Source organism: Nyctereutes procyonoides, unplaced genomic scaffold (genome assembly GCF_905146905.1).
Source record: "Nyctereutes procyonoides isolate TBG_1078 unplaced genomic scaffold, NYPRO_anot_genome, whole genome shotgun sequence".
Classification (NCBI taxonomy): Eukaryota; Metazoa; Chordata; class Mammalia; order Carnivora; family Canidae; genus Nyctereutes; species Nyctereutes procyonoides.
Window position 1 is genome coordinate 25,781,773 of NW_026575120.1, and position 24,400 is coordinate 25,806,172.

Sequence of the window (24,400 nt, forward strand, 5' to 3'; positions counted from 1 at the left end):
CTCAAGACTGATGTGTGTTCAGGCAAGGACCGAGAGAGGCCCCCTCACCCCAGCATCACTGATTGAGGAAACTCTCCCAGAGGGGACCCCAGAGGGCCCAGCTCTCCACAGACTCCTGGCTGACATGGAGGCCGTGTGTCTGAGCAAGGAAGTCCTGGGGGGACCTACAGGAAGTCACAGCCAGGGCAGAAGGCTGTCAGAACTTGGAGTGTGCTCCCCAGCCACGCACAGATTTGTCAGCCACTGCAAGGGGACACCCTTGGGCTTCCTGACCCATCTTCACATAGTATTGGGTTGTAACTCAAAGTCTAAAATAAATATTATAAATCCACACTGATACATTTAGATAATTCTAGGCAGAAGAATTTCAAATTATTTATGTAGGTGCTCTGCCCTCAACGAGGGGGAGCGTAATTCCTGACCCTTTAAGTATGGACTACACATGGTGACATTTTTGCAAAAACTGCCACATGGAAGGAGGAGAAAGTCTCTCCACAGCAGAGAAACCTGACAGACACTGCCTGAACCAGGTGACCCAGGTGGTAAGTCATGCTGACAGCACATTCTCTCGATATGGTGGGTTGAGATGGCACTTTACCTTGTGGCCTCCCTCCCAAAACACATGACCCCATGACTGAGATCATGAGAGAAGCATCATACAAATCCAAACTGACCAGGTTTGGGAGAACCCACACTGAAACCAGATGCAATAAAGAGTTACTGAGTTAATTAATGTAGTGGACGAGTGAAATCTTGGTCCTTCAGAGAAGTAATCGGCCCAGAAGGAGAAGAAGTAAAGCTACACAAATGGCCATGAATGAGCTATAAAGTGACAGCTGATGAGAAATACGGGTGGAGTCAGTAGTCTTCAGAGGAGGAAGTCATGAGATGTCCTTGCCTTTCTGACCCAGGGCTGGTTGTCCGCCCGTGTCCAGGGTATCCACTTCATGTCTGCCTGTGTCTGCCCGTGTCCAGGGCTTCTGCCACGTGGCATATATCCAGGTGCCCTCATTCTCTGCCAGTGTGTGTGCTTGGAGGGCAGAGACCGTGCCTGTTGTGTTCACGTTCCGTGTCACCCCCAGGGACAGTGCCTGATAGAGATAGCACTCCACAGGCTTCTGGCAGACGCATGTGCGTGCATAAATGAAGCTGCCCAGTCTCTTGAAAGTGTTGGGGTTCTGGATATAGATTTAAACCTTAGTTTAACCTTAGTTCCTGAGCATATGACTTTAGGCCAGCTCCTCGGCTTCTCCTCACCTCAGTTTGCTCATATAAAGTGAAAAGTTAAGGCATTCTCCTCCACGTTGTTACGTAAATTAAAGGAGGTATAAGGTATGAAATGCTTGGCCCAGAGTAAACACTCATATTCACTTTTTTTGTGGATAATATGGCATTTGAGGTTGGGTTGAAATTGGACAAGAAAGCAAGGATGTTTAAGTTACAACAGAACGAACAAATACAAGAAAGCGAGATTAAATACAGTAGGAACTTCGCAGGGAGCTGTTTGCCTAGATGTGGGAACAGGAGGCGGAGAGATGAGGAAGTTCATGGATACCAGACCAACCCTGACTATTCCACGAGCAGGAGGGGAGATACTTGAGGAGGGAACGGGCGAGGAGGTGATTGGAACAGTAGGATTATGAATTCTAGAACCTGGAAGAATGGCCAGGATTGAAAATAAAGACATGGTTTGTCATGAAATTGGCAAGCCAGGTGGCACATAGAGAGGGTTGACTGTAGCAGGACCTACAAAGAATAACGAGCCCCTTTCCATAGTTGGGAAAGTTGGTGAGCGTCATGCTATTTAATACTTACTTTGGTGATTACTAAATACAACAAAGTAATTTTTTTCCCCAGATATTTCCCAGGTAATCTCCATCTTCCCAAAGTGTACAGATCAGTGTGGGCGAAGGGAAGCTGTCGAAGTCCCTTGGAGGTAGTCTACTCTGTGCTCCACCTTGAAGCCACTTAGGAGTTAGGCCACCGCAGGCGGGGGTAGTGGGGAGAACGTAGCTCTGGAATTAAGAGGCAACCAGGCTTAGATTCTGGTTCCACAGCTTCTCAGTCACGTCCTTGAGCTACAGTCTACCGCGGGAGGATTTCGTGGGGCCATGAAGAGATGGACCAAGTGTTGAAGATGGAGGAGACAGTAGTTGAAGGCCCCTTGGAAGAAGAGAACATAGCATTCAGTGGGGGACCTAGTGAAGACATTGGAGCTGGAGGCCACTGGGGTGCGGGCACTGGATAGGTGAGGTTAGGACATTGGAGTGGCCACACCTTCAGGCTGGGGCTCATAGGCCACACCAGGAGCCTTTTTCGAAAGCCGTTCAACTGTTTCCAGCAGAGGCATCACATGATCAGATTTGCATCTGGCAAAAGCATTCTGGATGCAGTGTGGACAGCTTGGAAGCAGAAAGACCAGTTAGGAAGTTGGGGCAATCATTGGACCCAGGCCAGTGACCGTGGAGGTAGGGAAGTGGGTGGATTAAAGAGAGATTTGTGTTAAACCCTGCAGCACCTCATGATAAACCTGTGAGGGCCAAGGAGACTGTGACGAGGACGAAGCCTAGATTAAGCGTAGATTTCTATACTATCGGATGGATGGTGGTGCCACACAGTTCACTTATCAGTATGCTGGACCACCCTAGATCATTGCCAACTGCCCACTAACATTTACAGAGATTTAAATAACCCGTGTATTCACATGGTTACCGTTTTCAGTGCTTTGTCTCCTTGTGTGGATCCATTTTTCCATTGAGCATTTATGTAAATTACATATTTTATTTATTTATAAATTATGTGTTTGTTTTTAGTAATGCTGCATTCTGTGACCTGACTCACCTCATTTCTTTTAGATCTGGGAGCTTTTTTGTCAATTCTTTGGTCTTTTCTATGTAAGAAAATCATATGGTCTGCCAGTAAAGATAGTTTTGCCACCTCCTTTTCCATCCGTACACCTGTGTGTCTCCTTACTGTCTGGGCGAGGGCCTCCAGTCCGCGTGAGCACTCTTGCCTTCTCGCTCTCGCGAAGCCCGTCCCAGCATCCACGAAGTCTGCCCGCTTCTCGTACACCCTCTCCAGCTGATGAGCAAGTCCTTGGTTGTTGCTGATATTTGCCTTTTTCTCTTTCCTTTTTAGCAGAAGACTCAGAGAGTGGTGTTTACATGCGCTTCATGAGGTCACACAAGTGTTATGACATCGTTCCCACAAGTTCAAAGCTTGTGGTCTTTGATACTACTTTACAAGTAAGTGTGCACAGTTTTCACGACCTGCTGGCATGCTGTCTGGGTGACACCAGCAGATGCTTGCTGAGCACTTTGCATATGTCAGGTGTCACACTGAGCTTTTGTCTGCATTCTCCACCACCCCACCCCCACCCCACCCTGGTGGGAGGAATGTGCTGTCACTGTCCTCTTTCTCCAGAGAAGGAAACTCATTCTGGAGTCAAAGGACTTAAATCACAAAGTTAAGCCCACAAATTCTAGAATTTAGTAACTTAACCCACAGAGCTGGTGAGTAATGGGATCTGTCTTGGACGTTAGAGCCTGAGCTGTATGTCTCCCTCAGTATATCCTGATCTTTTAGTTATTTAGTAGAATATATAATAAATTAATTTGAGATCATATTGTTTAAAAAGAAAAAAATGACTAAGGTAGATGATGATCTGAGAAAGAACTGTATTGATCTCTTTTAGCAGAAAAATTTGAACCTGATCACTTTGGCATTAAACTTGTGCTTATTGCAGCTCATTCTCTACCAATCATATATGGAAAGTCCTGAATGATATATTCACCATAACAGTCACGTTACATCTGATGTAATAAACATGTATATACACACAGGTATCTAGTGTCTCTGTACATAAATCTGTACAAAGGAGTAGCTTCACTTTTGCTCCCAAAAGCAGCCGCTGAGCCAGGAGTTCTTGGACAGTGGGTGCTTTTTTAGGGTGTGCCCCCGGGAGACCCCCTGCAGGGCCAGGGAGGACTCAGAAAGGCCCTGCCAGGGTAGAACTCAGGTGAAGGCCCACAGACCGTGGCCTCAGCTGGCTTCTTGGCAGAATTGGGGTGGGGGCAGGTGCCGTTCTGAGCTCACCCCAGCCTCTCAGTTCATCCTGGGAGATACATGCCCAGACTCAGCTGGCTCTGCCCCACGCTCTGGGGCCTGTCCTCACCTGTCCCCCAGCCTGGTCTGCTGTCCCTCCTGCAGCTGCTCCTATGGCCACTCAGAGGACACCTGGGCTCCCGAGGCCACTTTGCCTGCACTTGGTGTGTGCTACACAGGACTCTCGGGAACGTGAAAACAGCTTTGTTCTTGTTTAATTTTATTTTCCAGCTGTGGTGGGGTTTTTTGTTTTGTTTTGTTTTTTCATTATACAGAAATACAGCTGATTTCTGTAAATTGACCTTACATCCTATGACTTAGCTAAATTTACTTCAGACCAGGTAGCCTTCAAGGTTTCTTCTAAACCCCTCAGATTCTCTGATTCTTTGACACAACAAGAAAGCATCCACTACAGTAATACATAGGGAACTTGACAGATAGTAACTTCAAGAAATACGGTCTTCACAACTGTAACCATAGATTTCAGCAGTAAAATAGCTAGAAATTCTCAATTCCCAAAGTAAAGAACTACTAGATCAACCCATCTCACCTTCGCTCCCATTCCCCCAAAGGCTTATCACTTTCTTAAGAACCAGATCTCCTGACGCTAGGTTTCCCACCAATAGAAAAGTGATGGCTGGCAAGACCCATGTCTGCTTTCACTCCTACTCAGCTTTTCCCTTGCCATGGAATTGACTTCCTTCCGAATTTAAAATTTACCCGAAGTGCATGATACATGAAAAATGTGATGTTTTGTGGGTTGTCGGAGGTCGCTGATCCAGTAATATCACTGCCTTAATTAAACAAGCTGTGCGTGCATCATCCCCTGGAAGTCCTGAATCCTGTGAGACTGTTGGCTTTGAAGGAACTAAACTTTGTTACCAGGGAAATAGGGGACAAAGGTTATTGTGGGTAGAGCAAAGTTAAACATGCATTTGAAAGGTGTGAGTATTTTCTAGACGTAGACTACAGTACTCGTTGATGCATCTTGAGAGTGAAGAAAGCAAGCAGAGAACACAGCATGGGGCTCCAGAGAACCAGAAACAGCCTACATATCTCGAGATTGGTGAAATAAATCCCAGTTATAGGCATGTCATGGAATACGACTTCTTGCAGCCACTAAGAAGAACAGAAGAAATATTTGTCAAGAGTATGTTTTTAAATAAAAAAGCAAGTTGCAGAATCATACAAGTATTGTGACCACGTTATCCTGAGAGTACAAAGTGTCAGAGCCCTGACTTCTAGACGCACGGAAACCAAGAGGACTAGAAGAGACGTATGAGAAGAGGTGAATGAAAGACTCCCCAGATGAGGGGAAAGAACAGCCTTGGACGTAGCTTCAGCCTCCAGCTTCTGTCTTTGAGAGGCCGGCTCAGCCTCCTGTGCTTGGGTTCGGCAAAATTCCCATTTCCCTTTTTTTTTTTTTAAAGATTTTATTTATTCATAAGAGAGACAGAGACACGGGCAGAGGGAGAAGCAGGCATGCAGGGAGCCCGATGTGGGACTCGAACCCGGGTCTCCAGGATCAGGCCCTGGGCTGAAGGCAGCGTTAAACCACTGAGCAACCCGGGCTGCCCAAAATTCCGATTTCCTACTCAGATTAACCAGGCACAAGCCTCCATCTGTGTTCTGGCTGTCCCCCTGTCCTGACAGCGGAAACCAATTGTACCACCTGCAGTTCTGCCCACCTGGGGTCCTGTAGCCGCCCGTTTTCAGTGGGTACCATGGCTGTGTCCCCACCTGGGGCCAGCCTGCCCTGAGCAGCATCTGTGAAGCCAGCCAGTTCTTTCCCCAGCAGCAGCCATCTGAAGGAGCACCCCTATAGACATGGGAGGAACAAGAGGGGGCTCACAGGCCTCTGTGCAAGCTCTGTCCCTGAGCCACCGTTTCCACTAGCTGAGCCCTGGCTGCCACGCACACTCGGCAGTTTGCCCAACAGGCAGGTGACACCCGGGCACAGTGAGCACTCAGGCTGCAGAGTCACTCGGCATTTTGCAGTTGGTTCCAGCTCTACCAGGGCCCTATAGCCAGCCAGTAGTTGTTTCTCAGAAGGAAAGTATCTGCAAAAGAAGGTGTGGGTTTTGCTGCTGTTGTTCTTAACCCTGGACATGTGCCATGGGCCTTCATAGAGGATCCCTGGTGTTGGTGTTGACTTTGAGGTGATAGGTCCATGTGGACAAGGAGCCTTCCCTCGCTCTGGTCACTCTGCTTATATAGACCGTTCAGTGAATGTGTCAGAGTAGCCACTTTGTGGTACATGTTGCTTCTGAAAGACCTACCTAGTGATGGCTGGCTGGCAGGGTGTGTGCAGAGCAACAACTTGAATTCGCTGTTGCTAATGCTCCCAGCCTCCCTTACCCTGGAAACTCCCCCTCTGGTTTTCTTATATCTCACTGAGACATCATCTGAAGTATCACTACTTCATGCCCATTGGATCCAGTCAGCACAGTGTCCTCAACATAGCGGGCCCATGTGGCATGTGGAATGTCAAAATGAGCATCTCTGCAGATGCCCGAAGGCCGAGAGCAGGAAGGCAGTGTAGCCTCCAGGACATGGTGAGTGTCCTGTGCCAGGTCCAAGCAGACTGCTTCTGTGGATCTTTGTAAGTTGCCATGGAGAGAAAGTATGTATCCAGATGGTAGTGGCATGGCCCCCAAGATGCCACATCTGGGACAGTCACCGCAGTTGGTCACCATGCGATCGAGCTTACAGTAATGCACGGTTGGTCCAGAGATTCGGTCACAGGCCAGACAGGAAAGGTCTGGAGCCGAGAGACAGCAGCCTCCTAAGGGAGTAGGGAGGGAGGGCGTGTCCCAGCCCTTCCAGAGAAGCCTGATAGTTGAGAGAAAGCTAGGATTTTGGTGCTTTCAGATTCTAAATGGTGACACCTCAGGAGTGAGGAGAGGCTCAAAAATAAACAAAACTTCCAAGATTGAGGGGGTAGCATTAAGAATTACATAGGCCTTCCCTCACAATGGCAAGATGACTTTTTTTAGCAACACTCTACAAACTATTTTTACTAGAATGTTTATTCTAGAGTAGTTGTAGATTTCTAGAAAAGTTGTGAAATGAGTGTGGATCTCCCAGGCACCCCATGCCCGGGTTCCCCCATTCCCGCCATCTGTCATCAGTGTGGCAAACACTGGTCACAATTCCCAAACCAATATTGACACATAATTATCACCTAAAGCCAATAGTTCATTCAGATTTCCTGACTTTTTACCTGATTTTTCTGCCAGAGGATCCCACTTAGGTTATTCTGTGACATTCGGTCATCACGTCTCTTAGGCTCTTCTTGGCTGTGGCAGTTTTTCAAACTTTCCTTATTTCTGTGGCCTTAACGGTTCTGAGGAGCATTAAGCAGGTGCTCTGTAGGATACCCCGCTGTTGGGATTTCACCTGATGTTTTTCTCACCATCAGACTGGGATTATGGGTTTTAGAAGGAAGATCACAGAGATAAGGTGCCATTTCATCCCGTCACATCAAGGGTGTGTGCTGTTCGAGCATCTCATCACTGTTGACCTTAACGTGGGTCACCTGGCTGAGGTGTCTTCGTCAGGTTTCTCCACTTCCATGCTGCTCTCATAGAAGGAAGTCACTGGGTGCAGGGCTGTGCTCCACCTCCTTGAGGGCACAGTGACTACCTAAGTTGCCTCTGCAAAGGCATTGTGCCTTCTCTCCAGTTTATTTATTCAATCATTTATGTCAGTATACGTTTGTGAATATATGTATTCCATTCAGTTATGATCCATCACTAGTTTGTTGCTCAGACTATTTCAATCAATGTAATTTTTTTTAAAAAATGAAAGAGTAAATGAAGGTTGCTTATTTTAAAAGCAAGAAGAGGGGTGGGGTGCCTGGGTGACTCCGTCGGTTAAGCGACCTACTCTTGATTTTGTCTCAGGTCATGATCTCAGAGTCATGAGGTCAAGTCCCACTTTGGGCTCTGTGGTGCGTGAAGCCTGCCAAGATTCTCTCTCCCTCTCCCTGGGCCCCTCCCCACCTCTTCAAAAAGTAACTAAATAAAAATAAATAAAAGCAAGAAAGAATGAGAAGACCAGGCCTGTTGCTCAGGCTTCATGCTGCAGGTGCCGCTGATAAAGGGAAAGTAAAACTCTTTGGCTCTTTTTGTGCTTTTTTTCCCTATCAAGGAAAGTGATCTTGAAAATGGAAAAAGTACAGTAAATGGTGATTAGAGGAAATTGAAGCCTGAGATGGGTGTAGAGATTACAGGAGGGTGCCTGTCTGCACTAAACCAGTTTGCTTTCTGACCCAGATGAATCACATTCTGGTGTAATAAAAGGACATAGAAAGCAGATTGCCAAGCTGTTAGTGATATCAGAGGAATTGTGAAAAGTGTTCTGTGCCCCAGGCTAGAGATGAAAGAAAAGATTGGGGTGGGGAGCCTGTGGGTGGGGAATGTGGTGCCAGTCCCAGGTAAGACGTATGAATGAATTATTAGAAGTAACAGAAGTAGTCATCTTCAGTCACCTCCAGTCATCTCCAGGAACCTGTCCTGAATCGACAAGAAAGGTCACAGAGGTCAAGCCCGATTTCCTTTTTGGACAGTTCCATAGGTGAGGGAAAAGCAGGACAGGCACATCTGGGTGTCAGCTAGACAGCTGACAGAGCCCAGCATGGTGTCCTGATGGATGAGATGCAGAACTGCCGGCTGTCAGCTCAGGGAGTGAATTAATGGCTCATCATGGACCTCAGAAGAATGTTGATTAGATCTCAGCCTGGAGCAGGGTTTCCAGTTGCCTTGGATGCCTCTTGTGCACCATTTTAAGATCCTTTTGTGACTCTGGCTACCCCTCACCTCACGCGGGTCCTGTGGGGGGCGGTGCCTCAGCCCTGCCAGCCAGCACCCCTCCAGCCTCCTTAGCCAATGGAGGATAGAAGCCAGCAGGTACACACCTACACCTTGCATCCACAGGGTGGACTGTCCGCAGAAGATCCCCAGGGGAACCGAGTCGTCTCATCATACCTGTGGCCCGTCAGCCACCCACCAGCAGGTTCACCTGCTGGCCTGTTTCCCGCCTGTCCCCCACACCTGCTCCTGGGGTCACATTCCCACATTCCCAGGTAAAGGACGTGGGAGCCAGGCTCTCTTTCTGGGGAACCCAAGACAAGCAACATAGGATTAACTCTGCTCATCAGCATTTGGGACAGTGACTTCAATACTGACTGTTGATGGCATCACCTCATTCACAGGTGGGATGACTGAGGATAAAATCCAGAAAGATTCCTCAACAAGCTAAATTATTCTCAGGACCAATGAATAAGTAGCTGGGATGCAGAACGAAGGACATGACAGCATATCAGTGTTCCAGAAAAGAATAAAGTGGGGGTGGGGCAGTGGGCAAAGCACTGTGAGGACGAACAGGCTGCAACCCTGCTCTCAGCAAGCCCACGCTGACCTGGGAGGGCACCTGCTGACCCCACAGGCAGCGTGCAGCACGCTGGGGACCCGTGCGTGGGTTTTCAAAGGAGATCTGGGTGACTTCAAGGGTCAGGGTAGTACGAGAAAGCTTACAGTAAAGCACAGCAGCCTCTGTCACCGTTCCTCACACTCCTGCCACATGGCCCAGAAACAGCCAGTTCGGCTATGGAATCTAGACTGGAAGACTGGACTGCCATATGACCTCGGGGTGTGGACCCCAGGCACATTTTCCTTCCGGTTTGGCAACCAGCTGTTCCTGCTCCTTGTGTCGCCTCCTTTGTGCCCTCCCCTCTGTTGTTTCCAGGCTCTGGTGGCCATGAAGTCTTTCCTGGCCTGCCGTCGTTATTTTGACAGTTGTCAGTTTTAGTCACTGCCGAGCCTAGCAGAGACTAGTTATGTTTATGTTTCCCTTTGTGCGCAATTCAGTATTACTCCTGGAGTTTAGAACTCTTTTTTTTATTTTGACCATCTATGCCTTTCCACACCTTCCAAACTTCTTGATGGAATTTTCTGGAAGGTCAGACCTGTCGGACACGTTTTCGGGTCCATTTGGAGCCACTCCTTTGGGTCTGTGGTCTTTCTGCTCCCCAGCCTGCTCATCGCTGTCTCCCGAGGCTGGGGATACTACATCCCTCTCCTACATTGCAGCCCCTGTCTTTTGAACACGTACTTTCTGCTTCCTTGATTTGTTCCCTCTTTTGTGGGGGAACAGATTTTCCCATAGACTTTCCCTTGGGCTACCGTGACACACCAGCACAGCCTGGGGGGTGTAAGCAGCAGGGATTTACTTCACACAAGTGCGGAGGCTGTGAGCCCTGCATGGAGCGGTGGTCGGTTGGGGTCCCCAGGGAGGACTCCCTTCCTGGCTTGCAGATGGCCGTCTTCTCACTGTCCTCACAGCCCAGAGCTCTGCCACTAATCCCATCGTGGGGTCGCTACCCTCATGACCTCACCTAAACTGAATCACTTTCAGAAGGCGCCACCTCCAGATGCCGTCACTATTGGGAGTGAGGGCTCCAGCATATGAATGAAGCCCTCATATGTCCCAGGGACAGATGCATGGCAGGTAATTGTGTGCAATTTTAAGTGTCTCAATGTCTCATACTCACTGTGTAGAGTGCTGTGTATAGAATTCCATAACGAAAATAATTTTTAGGGCAGCCCAGGTGATTCAGCAGTTTAGCACTGCCTTCAGCCCGGGGCCTGATCCTGGAGACCCCAGATTGATACCCACGTCGGGCTCCCTGCTTGGAGCCTGCTTCTCCCTCTGCCTGTGTCCCTGCCTGCCTCTCTCTCTCTCTCTCTCTCCTCTCTCTGTGTCTCTCATGAATAAATAAAATCTTTTTAAAAATAATTTTTATTTAGAATTTTGAAGGCATCATTCCATTGCTTCTGGATGCAGGTATTAAAGAGAAATCGGTTGTGATTTTTTAAAATTATTCTCCAGCTTCTTTTTTTTTTAAGATTTTATTTATTCATGAAAGACAGAGAGAGGCAGAGACACAGGCAGAGGGAGAAGCAAGCTCCATGTAGGGACCCGATGTGGGGTCCAGGATCACACCCTGGGCTGAAGGCAGCGCTAAACTGCTGAGCCACCTGGGCTGCCCTATTCTCCAGCTTTATAAGAGTTTTCCCTCTTATAAAATTTATAAAATTTGGGGATTTTCTCTTAAACCTGGTAATCCAGAATCTCATACTAATGTGCCTCATTGTGGCCTTTGTACTCCTCCTGCTGGTCACACCATATGCCTTTGGAACCCAGTGCCCAAGCCTGTTGGGTCTGTTCCTTGAGGCCCATCTCCAGTAATCATCCTCCTACGGTTTCCTCTCTCTGGGACTTCCAGGAGTGGGTCTTGGGCTCCCTGAATTGACCCTTTAATATTCGTATCCTGTCTCTCTTTTTGCCTTTTTTTTTTTTTTTTTTTTTTGGTAGGAGCTTGTTTGTTTGTTTGTTTTTAAAGATTTTATTTATTCATGAGACAGGGTGGGTGGGGGAGAGAAAGGCAGAGACACAGGCACGTGTGACTCTATCCCAGGTTTCCAGGATCAGGCCCTGGGCTGAAGGTGGCGCTAAACCGCTGAGCCACCTGGCTGCTCTCTCTGCCGTTTGGCTCTGCTTTGGGGAAGTTTTGTTTTGTTTTCTTATCCCTCCGGGTTATAGAACTATAGCCAGAGCTTGTGCAGCCTCCGCGTTCAGGGTCCTGTCAGGGGGCTGCTGAGTCTTGGCTGCCTGTTGGTAATCACAGGTGCGCACCAAGACCGCATGTGGACGCACCAGGGGGCTTCTTGGTGGGCCTCACTGATCTTTCTCATCGGTGGCCCCCAGGCATCTGTATCTGTACGCTGCAGTTACAGAGCAGTTTCTCCAGAAAATGGTCCTTTGGTGGTGGTGGCCGGTGGCTGTGGCTCTTTCCTGATCTGAAACAGTCTCTTGTTTTTTTCTGGCCCTGGGACTTCAGGGTCCAGGGAGTGGTCTGGGCCCCCTGCCACCACCCCGCCCCTATGAGGCTTTGTCACTCATTAACCTCCCTGCATCTGCTTTCTCTCCCGCCGCCCTCCCCATTCATCCCAGTTCCAGCTTCCATGCCCTGTAGCTTGGGGGTGACTTTTCAAGGGGAAGAGTTGTCAGAAATGTTTTTACTATGCCATTTTTAAGCCGAAGGAGACACAAGGGAAACTGCTGAGGTAACAGGCCAAATGAGGTGTGGTGAGAGGAGGGAAGGCAGGGTCCACTCTGACCGCAGTGACACAGGGAGGTTTGCTTATGGAGTTAGAAGGTAAAGGTCAGCTGAGTTTTAACAGGTAGAATTGAAGGTAAGTTCACTTGAAGGAGAAGGAATTTCATGACATCGAAGCACAAAAAAATAAATAAATAAATCAACCAGTTTACCATGTCAGCATAGAGGTCTTGGACCCCTCACCTTGGAAGCTGGACGCCCTCACGCAGCTCCCAGGGACAAGAGAGATGCCTCGGGTAGTGTGAAATCCACTGGACAAGCTCTAGTATAAAAATCCAATAAGAAGCCAAATTGGGACAGTTTTAAAGAGCTTTAGCTGTCCGTCAGCATTAATTTTAAAAGCCCCACTTAATTACTGAAAATCGGGGTAAAACCATATAGAGAGCAGTGAAGCCTCAGAGAGGAACCCGATTCCCATTTTCTCGGAACACAAATGTTCTACTTGGTGTTAGGCGTTAGAATCTCTTAGAGTTTAGTGTTGTAAAAAATCATTTCTACATCAAAATTGTATTTGCCATCTTTTACTTTCCTAATTATCACATTTGGTTGTTTGGAAATTCTATGAAAAAGTAAATTTTAAAACTGATAACACTTTGAGCAAATTGCATACCAGTTGAAGTATTCACAGGTACTCGGCCCCCACTGGGAGAGCTCTGTCCTGCACGTTGGAACCCGATTGTGCCAGTCTTCTTTTTATCCTGTTTATTGGTTAATTGGTAACACCCTGTGCCTTCTGTAATTGTGAAGAATTTTCTGAGGAGAGTCTTAAAATGCACTTCAGCTCCACGCACGTGGTGTGAGAAAGCCAGGTGTCGGAAGGCTTGGTGATGCTGAGGGCAGCCGGCTCTGCGCAGGGCACCCTGGGTGGGTGTCGCCCACCTCGAAGTGTTGTCTTGGGTCTTTGGAGCACAGCACCGGGACTCCCTCCACCACATATGGACCGGTCAACAGTGTCTGGGGGTGAAATGAAAACCGTGAGTCTTTCTCCATCGGCTTCTGGCCGGATCGCTCTAGGGTGCAAAATTAGAACATTTGTTCTTTTCGGTTCTTGGTGTTGGCACTGTGCTGAATATCCTCACGTTCAAGCCCGGTTGGTCTGCATCGTCACTTGTGAGGAAAACATTATCTGTTAGTCCTGTTTTGTAACGCGGAGGCTCAGAGAGGGTCAAGGCCCTGAGCCTACAGAAGCGTCTAGTTGGTCTGGCGACTCACCCATTGAAAAGAAGCGGGAGGTTTTTACTTTCAAGTGTTTTCCTTCCTGTTCGTCGGTTTTACCTTCTCTTGCAGAGGTGATGGAGCTTTTCACGTTAAATTCTTAACATTCTCCTTGCCTTAACATTCTCGTTTGAAGACGATTCAAAAAAATCCCAAAATGACTATGGAGCTTGAGTCACAGGCCGCTCTTCTCTGGGGAATTGTAGCTTCTCGAATCTTGCTCCTGTGGTGCACGCTGGGCTCTCAAACAGCGATCTGTATGTATTATCCAGCTTCTGTAGTTACTTCATCTTGGGCAGACTTGCAACCTTCTGGGATGGGTTTTTGGCAGCTGTGGTCACTTAGGGTGCCATGGAGGATCTGTGTCTCTGCCTCTCTCATGAATAAATAAAATCATAAGTTAATTAAAATAAAATCTGTTTATCTGTGACTTCTCCCCCATATTCTTTTTATCATATCTTCTAGGATTACAATCAAGGCTTCCCGGAGTGTCATTTAGGTCGAAATAGCAGACCTTCCAAATGGGCCCACCATCCCTGGGTGCCACTTAGTTACATGAGCAACATAAATGTTTTTGTGATTCTTGATCTGAGAGGTAGTTCAAAAAATACTTGACAAGGGGATCCCTGGGTGGCGCAGTGGTTTAGCGCCTGTCTTTGGCCCAGGGCGCGATCCTGGAGACCCGGGATTGAATCCCACGTCAGGCTCCCGGTGCATGGAGCCTGCTTCTCCCTCTGCCTGTGTCTCTGCCTCTCTCTCTCTCTCTCTCTTTCTCTCTCTGTGACTGTCATAAATAAATTTTTTAAAAAAATTAAAAAAAAAAATACTTGACGAGTTTACGGATGCCACTGAGTTGCTGTTTCTCTGCTGTGTCACCCGACTGGCCCTACATCTCTTCCCAGTCCTGTGCTGTTTATTCAACTGACAGATGGAATCCCTGATGGTCTGGTACCTCATCAAGACACGGTGCTGGCCTGGGCTGAGCTGAATATAGACAATAATTAAAGAGATTTCCTCACCCGCCCATTGTCCCTGGATTCACATGGGTCAACCAAGCATGTATGTAACTCCTGCCACACAAAGCCCAGATGTGTCATAATAAAGGCATAAACAGTTGCTGAATTATTAATCTTAGTTTGATGAGAAGCTCTGGGTTCCTGTAATTCTCTCATTTCTTTGTTCTTAAATTAGCAGGGGTTTGGAATACAGGGGGAGAGAGAAGAACCTTTTTCTTTCTTGTTAAAAAGAAAACTATACCACTCTGAAATTTTGTCAAAGAAACACTGTCACTGTCCCAGCTCCTTAATATAGTTTAATTTTTTGCTTCTCTTTGACCTTTTTCATTTAAAGACATTTTATATAATTATAATGTATAGTTTTATAGTCTGTGTTTCTTACTGCCATAAACCCTCTTTCTTTTACTTTAATATGGTTTTACAATTGGATACTTTTTTCCCGTTGGTAATCCAGTATTTAATATATTTTTTGTTGGGGGCATATATTTTTCCAATTTCAATCTTAGAGATAATGCCACATTGAACATCTTTGATTCCTACTCCTAAAATTTAGGATGACTACATGATTTGTGATTCTTGATACAAGCTGTGGCTCAGAAAATATCCTAATGATGTCCAATGCCACCAGGGGCTTTACCTGCATTAGATGCTATAACTGAACAATATTGGCCTATTTAGTAGCTCTAAATGATACTTTGACCTTGCTTTAGTCTTCATTTCTTCAGTTATTAATAAAGGTCAACATTCTTCCTGTGTCTCTTTGCTCTGGGTATTTAAAGAGTTATCTTGAGCACTGAGCTGCTGGTTTTTAACAACCACACCCCACACACACATATACCTGGCGCCCAGAGGCGGGGGTTTGTCGCAGTGGCTCACAGAGACCCCACACATGCACGTAGCCTGAACAGAGCTCGGCCCACAACAGGCACACGCTGCATGTTTGTCTCCACATGATACAAAAGTGCACGTATATTACATCTCTCAACCTCTTCTCAGCCTCCAGGACGTGAGAAAGGACACTTGTTTGTTTTGTTATTGAACATAGGAGAGACAGATTATCATTTCAGCTCATCTTGGTGTAACTTCAGCGTTTTCACATGAACTAATAACCACACATAGAAATTAAACTGAAGTGTAATTATTTTATATGGTTTTAATTATATCCAGTCTATGTCTACAAAATCTAGAGATAAAAATCTTTGAAGTTAATTGTGTTGTTTCAGTTTCAAAAAATTTCCAGTCCTTATATGCCTTTATGTATAATACAAAAGCGGGCGCCTGGGTGTCTCAGTTGGTTAAGTATCTGCCTTCGGCTCAGGTCATGTCATGATCCCAGGGTCCTGGGGTCCAGCCCCACATTGGGCTCCCTGCCCAGAGGGGAGCCTGCTTCTCCCTCTGCCCCTACCCCGCCCCCCGCTCGTGATCTCTCACTCAAATAGATAAAATCATATATATATATATATATATATATATATATATATATATATATATATATATATATAATACAAAAGCATTTTTACCAGTGTTAGTAAATTCAGTTTAGCCTCTTAAACTAAAAAGCTCAAACATTGAAGATAATTGGTAAGAACTGGTTGGGTATTTTAGTTGAAGGTATTTTCCCCCTGACAAAATGGACTTTATGTCTTTGTTTCTGTTTGTCTTTAGGTGAAAAAGGCCTTCTTTGCCTTAGTAGCCAATGGTGTTCGAGCAGCGCCGCTGTGGGAGAGTAAGAAACAAAGTTTTGTAGGTAAGCATCGTGGACCTGGGGAGGAATCTGAAATGGGAACCTGAAAGAAAGCCTAAGGTATCCTAATTGGTGCTGGTTTGGAATCCAGCCTCGAAAACATATTGCCAAGCTGAAGAACTTTATGGCTTTTACGTCCTGGGTAAGGTGGGGGTCACCAGGAAATTCAAAACACTGAGTTTCTTTTTCATATTTGTCCAGCTTCTTTTGATTCAGTACCCTTTTGGCTCCCTGAAGGAGCTTACGTGCCTTTGCCAGTTCCCACAAGCGTAGGGAACAGGGTGCGCAGGGGACCCTGTGCCCAGACACCTGACTTCGGGCCTCTTTTGCTCACGTGTCCGTGCCTGAAGACAATCCCCGCTTCTTTGGCAGACACCTTACTGATGGTGCAAATGAAGTGATGTACATGTGATGGATGCCTGTGGTAAATCATTGCTCTCTTATCAGAAATATCCTCAATTCCATCATTTCTCATCTCACAGATCATAGCAGACAGTGATGTTGTCTCTCCCAGGGTGCATCACATTATTTTGAAATTACCAGTTTATGTCTGCCTCCCACTCTAGGTGACAGTTTCCTCAAGGACAAGTTTCTTATCTTCATCTTTGTAGTCCTGGCGTCTGGCACGTAGTAGGCACTTAATAAATAGGTGCTAAATAAATAAAGAACCAAGGTTTGTAGAGTACTTTTCAGGAAACAATCCAGTGCCCCCAGAAGTGTCATGTGTCTAAAGCTTTTGGAATTCCCTTACCTTATTTTAAAGCATTTTAAATTATTTACATGTAGCTGCAAGTCTTTTGTGATGTTTTATATTAGTAAGCTTTCTAACATTGAATTACCAGATACTATGGTTGATTCCTTTGTACTTAGTGTCAGGTTTAATTTCAGCGAAATTTATCTTAGTTTGTTGTAGATAATTAACAGGCTAATAGTCCTAAATAATATATAAGTAATATACTTTTAAAGTATATTTTAGAAGGTTTTCTGGAAACTATTCCAGGTTTGCTTATCATATGAAATTTTTCAGTTTTATATTTAACATATAATTCTTTGTTCCAGGAATGCTAACAATTACAGATTTCATAAATATACTACATAGATACTATAAATCACCCATGGTAAGTGCCAGAAACCCTATGTCAGTCATTGGAGCTGTATATATTTCTGTATATGTGCAGAGGGGTGGCGGTGCTGGTAGTTGATTTTTACAAATATATATAATGTGCAGGGCACTTCGGTGTAAATCAGTCACTAAATTTATGATCTTTAGCAGCAGCCTGGGCTTGTTGCAGTATTGTGACTGCATGGACCCATGGGTGAAGGCAACCCCTCACACCACCCTGGTCCAGTGGCTGTTGACGGCCTCTCTCGAGACGAAAATACCACCAAGTTTATGACCCCAGGCCTGTCGATTTGCATGCAGCTTCATGCACTGACCCCCCCCCCAGATTTTTTTTTTAAACAAGAACTATATGGACTCTGTGGTTAAAGAAGTAAAACTTAAAATTGGAGGAATTCAGTTTTGATATTTTTCTGCCAGTTACAAAAGATTGCTGCTGGCTGACTTTAGTGGGAGAACTCTCTGGTCCAGCTATTTCATAAGAGCTTAGTTTGAGAACCACATACGGCCTTTTATCTAATGCTGTGATTTTTGTGATTTTACAACTTGAGTTTTGGTTTTGGTTGGTTTGGGGAGTTGATTGCTTTTGTTTAGGGGTGGGAAGGTGTTATGTTTCTGCCTTTTTGGCAAGGATGGGCAAGGACAGAATTGTATATTTTGGGTATCTGAAAGGTAAAAGACATTTACCTTTTAATATTCTTTTTTATGTGTAATGGTTAATACTGCCCAATTATTAAATTTCTCCATAAAATAAGAAAATAAAACAGAACTCTTAGAGTTAAATTTTACCAAAGATCTTGTAAGTATCCCATATTTATTTCATACGAGATAACTGATTTCTTAAATACTACCAAATGCAGGGGAGTATTGGTTTTCTTATAATAGTCATATGTCTGCTTTTGAACTAGCAAAATCAACACAAGTATGATTATTAACTGGATATATTTTGATAAAACGCAACTAAACCCCTACTAAAAATCTCAGCAAGGGGCACCTGGGTGGCTCAGTCCATTGAGTATTTGACTCTTGGTTTTGGCTCAGGTCCTGATCTCGGGGTCATGGGATCAAGCTCAGTAGGGAGTCAGCTTGAGACTCTTTCCCTCTGCACACATGGTCTCTCTCTAAAACAAATCTTAAAAAAAAAAAATCTCAGCAGTAGTTAATTAAATCAAAATTTCTATAAAAGTAGTTGGCTAAAGATACAGCCCCAAGTTATTCTTTTTTTCGTTAAGTTATAGTTGACATACAATATTATATTAGTTTCAGGTGTACAAAAGTGAGTCAATATTTTTATATGTCACAAGCTGATTAGCACGATAGGTCTGGTTACCATCTGTCACCATACAAAGTTATTACAATTTTATTGGCTATATTCCCATGATTTATTTACGTTATAACTGGAAGTCTATACCTCTTAGTCCTCTTCACCTGTTTCTCTTGTCCTTCACCCCTCTGGTGACCACCAGGTGTTCTTTGCATCTATATTTCTGTTATTCACTTGTTTTTTAGATTCTACATGTAAGTGAAATTACATAATATTTGTCTTTCTCTGTTTGACTTATTTCACTTAACATAATACTCTCTATGTCTATCCACATTGTTGCATTTAAATGGCAAGATTTCATTCTTGTTTTATGACTAATATTCCAGTGTTTGTGACATCTTCGTTCATCTAATCAATGGACACTTGGGTTGCTTCCATATCTTGGCTATTGTAAATCATGCTGCAGCGAGCATGGGGGTACATATATCTTTTCAAATTAGTATTTGCAATTTTGTTTTGTTTTTCAAAAATACCCAGAGTGAAATTGTTGGCTAGTATGATAGCTATATTTTTAATTTTTTGAGGAAAGTCTGTACCGTTTCCCACAGTGGCTGCACCAATTTACATTCCCACAACCATGCATGAGGGTCCCCTTTTCTCTACATTCTCACCAACACTTGTTCCTGGGATCTCCATGGAATTTTCTGGTGGTTTAGCAAGGACTTTCCATTCTGTCTGGTCAAGATGCAACATCTTTCAGTGTGAGTATTAGCCTGGCCTCGTGTCCTTCACCAGACACACCCAGCTTAGTATTCAGTCAAAAATTCAAGGAGATTTCCGCACCGCCCTCTCTCGCTTTTCTAGATAGCTCCTCCTGTCTGGTTTTCTGCCCACAAATTCCACTTGGCTCCATCTCACCCAGACTTTGGTTTCTGTCTTCCTAACTCAGCGGGAGTGTTGTGCCCTGGCTGGGTCAGCTGCCCAGCCTGGGGAGAAATGTGGTGATTGGGGGATTGGTTTGTTTGCTTGCCTTCTCCCTGGGAGTGGCAGTCCCGCCCTGCCTGTCGTCCAGGGTCTGAAGATAGTTGCACATATTTTTTCCCATTTTCTAGTTGTTTGCAGCTGGAGGCTACTGTAGTCCTGTCCCCTCCATCATAGCCAATTGAGCTCCATTGATACTACCATACTCTCTGCACTGAACTTTTCTGGTTGGAATGTGGAATTTCCATGTCGACTTTAACTTAACACAATCTATTTGGAGTGAATACTAAACTTTTTACATAAAATATAGTTCTATTTCATCTGCCCCTATTTTCATTTTAAACAAAACGAAGAGTAAAAAGAAAAGGCATCCATAGCTTTTTATGCCAAGGTTCCTGGTACCTCTCTCCGCACTGTCTGGTGCGCCCCCACTGGCGCTCAAGGTCCCAGTAACCCCTGTCCATGTCACACAGTCGCACAGGGATGAACCATCACAGCTCTTGTTCATCCGACAGTGTCATGATTTCATCTTTATTGCCTGCAGAACACTTTTGCCATTTTATGGAAACTGACTTAACAGTTGTTTTTAACACTTTGAAGATATAATACTGTCTTTTGGCCTCCCAGTGCTTTGGATGAGAAGCGAATAGAAATTTTTATCCTTCCCTCCTCTGGATCGTACACCATTTCTTTCTGGTTCAAGAGCTGTCTCTTTCACTCTGTGTTTGATCACCAGAGGTCACATCTGGTTTCCCTTCTGTGTGTCCTGCTTCAGGGATGCTGCATTTCCATGATGTTCTGAGTTGGTTTTTCACCTAACTTGGGAAGTTTCTGACTACTCTTTCTTCAAAAATTTTTTCTATCTCATTCTTTCTCTTCTGGGACTTGAGTCACATGTGCATCAGGCCACTTGACACCATCCCACCAGTCTCTGATAGCACATTCATCTTCAGGCTTTAGTGTTATTGATTCTGCACTTGCTAATTCTCCTTTGGGTGATCTCCAGGCTTATTTTCAACCTTATTCCTATTGAATTTTCAGTGAGATTGGGAACTTACACTTGAAAGATTTTGTAGGGCCTTTGTAAAGTTTTCTATGGCTGATTTTCCACAAAACGGAAATGAACTGTTTAAAATTCTTTATTTAAATTCAATTTAGTTAACATACACTGTACTATTAGTTTCGGGGTGGAATTTAGTGATATATCAGTTGCGTATAACACCCAATGCTCATTACCTCACATGCCCTCCTTCATGCCCACTCTCCTGCTCCCCCCTCCAGCGACCCTCAGTTTGTTCCCTAGAGTTAAGAATATGTTATGGTTTGCCTCACTTTGTCTTTATCTTAATTTTTCCCTCTATTCCCCTATATTCATCTGTTTTGTTTCTTAAATTCTACACATAAGTAAAATCATATAATACTTGTCTTTGACTTATTTCACTTAGCATTATACTCTCTAGTTCTATCCACATCGTTGCAAATGACAAGATTTCATTATTTTTGATGGCTGATATTCCATTGTATATCTATACCACATCTTCTTTATCCATCTGTTGACAGACATCTGGGCTCTTTCCATATTTTGGCTATTTTGGACATCGCTGCTCTAAACATTGGGGTGCACGTGCCTCTTTAAGTCACTATGTTTATATTCTTTGGGGTAAATACCTAGAAGTACAATTGCTAGATTGTAGGGCAGTTCTATTTTTAACTTTTTGAGGAACCTCCATACTGTTTTCCAGAGTGGCTGCACCAGTCTGCATTACCACCAACAGTGCACAAGTGCTCCCCTTTCTCTGCATCCTCGCCAACATCTGTCATTTCCTGACTTGTTAATTTTAGCCATTCTGACAGGTGTGAGGTGGTGTCTCATTGTGGTTTTGGTTTTTTGTTGTTTTTTTTTTTTTAAGAAGCTATGTTTTTCTTCTTTTTTTAAAAAAAAAGATTTTTTTAATTTATTCATTCATGAAAGAGAGAGAGGCGAGGCACAGGCAGAGGGAGAAGCAGGCTCCATGCAGGGAGCCGGATGTGGGACTTGATCCTGGGTCTCCAGGATCACGCCCTGAGCTGAAGGGGGCGCTAGACCGCTGAGCCACCCGGGCTGCCCTCATTGTGGTTTTGATTTGTGTTTCCCTAATATCAAGTGATGTGGAGCATTTTTTTCAAGTGTCTGTTGGCCATTTGTATGTCGTCTTTGGAAAAAATGTCTTCTGCCCATTTCTTGACTGGAGGTTTTGTTTTTTGGGTGTTAAGTTCTTTATTGATTTTGGAAACTAGCCCTGTATCTCATAAGACATTTGCAAATATCTCCTCCCATTCTGTAGGTTGCCTTTTGGTTTTGTTGACTGTTTCCTTTGCTATGCAGAAGCTTTTTATCTTGATGAAATCCCAGTCATTCATTCTTGCTTTTGTTTCCCTTGCCTCTGGAGATGTGTCTGGTAAGAAGTTGCCTGTGTTCTCTAGGATTTTGATGGATTCCTGTCTCACATATAGGTCTTTCATCCCTTTTGATTTATTTTTGTGTATGATGTAAGAAAGTGGTCCAATTTGATTCTTCTGCATGTGGCTATCCCAATTTTCCTGACACCACTTGTTGAGGAGATTATCTTTTTTTTCCCATTGGATATTCTTTCCTGCTTTGTCAAAGGACCATAGAGTTAAGGGTCCATTTCTGGTTCTCTATTCTGTTCCATTGATCTCTGTGTCTGTTTTTGTGCCAGTACCATACTGTCTTGATGATTACAGCTTTGTAATAGAGCTTGAAGCCTGGAATTGTGATGCCTCCATAGCTTTAGGTTTTGGTTGGTTTTTTCCCCCCACATTCCTTTGGCTATTCAGGGTCTTTTGTGGTTCCGTACAAATTTTAGGATTGTTCGTTCCAGCTCTGTAAAAAGGGTTGATGGTATTTTGATAGGGACTGCATTGAACATGTAGATTGCTTTGGGTAATATAGACATTTTAACAATATTTGTTCTTCATTCCATGAGCATGGAACATTTTTCCATTTTTGTGTATGTGTGTCTTCCTCAATTTCTTTCACAAGTGTTCTGTAGTTTTCAGAATACACAGATCCTTTACCTCTTTGGTTAGGTTTACTCCTAAATGGTTTATGGTTTTTGGTGCAATTGTAAATGGGATTGATTCATTGATTTCTTTCTTCTGCTTCATTGTTAGTGTATAGATTGCTAGATTTTGAGTTCTTTGAGGTGGGGACTGGGTCTTACTCATCTTTGTGTCATACAGACACCCCCTTCCCCATCATCCCAGGGCCAAACACAGATGCTCATGTTAGTGGAATGGCATCCACCCTGGTGCCTGCAGCTCAAGGCCTGTGGGGCTGTGCAGGCAAAGAGCCGGGAAGCCTCTGCTCAGCTGAGTACTGCCATCATCTCAGAGCTTCCTAAGTGAGGTGCAGACCTAGAGGTGCTACCTGTAAACCGTGTCAAAAACCACATGCTTGAAGAACAAAACCTTGCCATTTGCAATGACATGGAAAGAGCTAGAGAGTATTATGCTAAGTGAAATAACTCAAATACCATATGATTTCACTTACATATAGAATTTAAGAAATAAAACAGATGAACATAAGGTAGCAAATAGATGAACATAAGGTAGAAAAAAAAAGAATGAGAGCGCACGCTCAAGAGAAACCATGAGACTCTTAACTCTAGAGAACAAACTGAGGGTTACCAGAAGGGAGGTTGGGGAGAGGGCTGGATGAGGGAGGGCATGAAGGAGGGCCCCTGTTGGGATGAGCACTGGGTATTGTATATAAGTGATGAATCACTGAATTCTACTGAAACCAGTGCTACATAGTATGTGAACTACCCGGAACTTGAAATAAAACAAACACCATCTTCCCTTATCCTCGGTGAAGGCTTTCTTCTCCACTGTTCATATTATCCTTCCGTCACCTATCATCAAAGCCAGTGTGGCCTGGCAGCTGTTTAATTCATCTGTTTAATCTGTTAATTCATCTCTGAACCTTTTGTCCTTCCTTCCTGTGGCCCCTGTGCCCCCACCGCTCAGCATTATAGACTTCACTGACCACCTAGGACCCGGGTTTCCATCTGGCTCTGGTGCTGTGAAAGCCACCTTCTTTGAGCTTCAGTGTCACCATTCTGCTGCTTGAACCCATCCAGGCTGGCCATTGGCCATTGCATGGTTGGGGCAGCATGTGGCTATGTCCCCATCCATCCTGCTCTCTAGCCCTCTGTGTCTTCACTGTGGCTCGAACAGGAGCAAGTCTCTGCATTCCGTGCCTTTTAGTTGAGTTTTTCTGCTCTATGTAAAGCCCATCCATCACGCAGGGGCTGGCTGAAATGTGCTACCTCTGTGTTTTCCGTGCCTGCCCTGTGTTCATCTCTGTGCGTCCCTGTGCACAGAGCCTTCTAGAGGATGGCTTCACACAGTTGCCTGTTGAACAGTGTGGCAGAATGTTTGTCAATAAATACTGTCGGGGTGCCTGGGGGGCTTAGTCGGTTGTCTGCCTTTGGCTCAGGTCATGATCTCAGGGTCCTGGGATTGAGCCCCACATCTGGCTCTCTGCTCAAGGAGGAGTCTGCTTCTCCATCTCCCTCTCGCCCTCCCCCTGCTTGTGCGTTTTCTCTCTCTCTCTCTCTCTCTCTCTCAAATAAAACTTTTTTTAAGAAAAGAAATAAAAATATAGAGGGCTGTAAATGTATTTTCTCTTCCTTATGGCTTTCTTAATCCTTTCTCTAGCTTACCTTTATCGTGAGAATATAGCATACAACACAGCATACACAATATATGT

The 24,400-nt window shown here is 44.8% G+C and overlaps 1 protein-coding gene across 9 annotated transcripts in view; it reads left to right on the top strand.

Annotated features, from left to right (window-relative positions):
• The window catches only part of PRKAG2 (protein kinase AMP-activated non-catalytic subunit gamma 2), a 264,343-nt gene that overhangs the window by 221,099 nt on the left and 18,844 nt on the right, over positions 1–24,400 (top strand). For 6 of the 9 annotated variants that reach the window (XM_055334706.1, XM_055334703.1, XM_055334708.1 and 3 more), the window contains 3 exons: positions 3,139–3,245; positions 16,183–16,264; positions 17,321–17,379. In XM_055334706.1, the coding sequence (XP_055190681.1) occupies positions 3,139–3,245; positions 16,183–16,264; positions 17,321–17,379 (248 nt within the window). The remainder of the gene's footprint in view (positions 1–3,138; positions 3,246–16,182; positions 16,265–17,320; positions 17,380–24,400) is intronic. The other 3 variants (XM_055334704.1, XM_055334710.1, XM_055334705.1) reach the window with 2 other exon arrangements.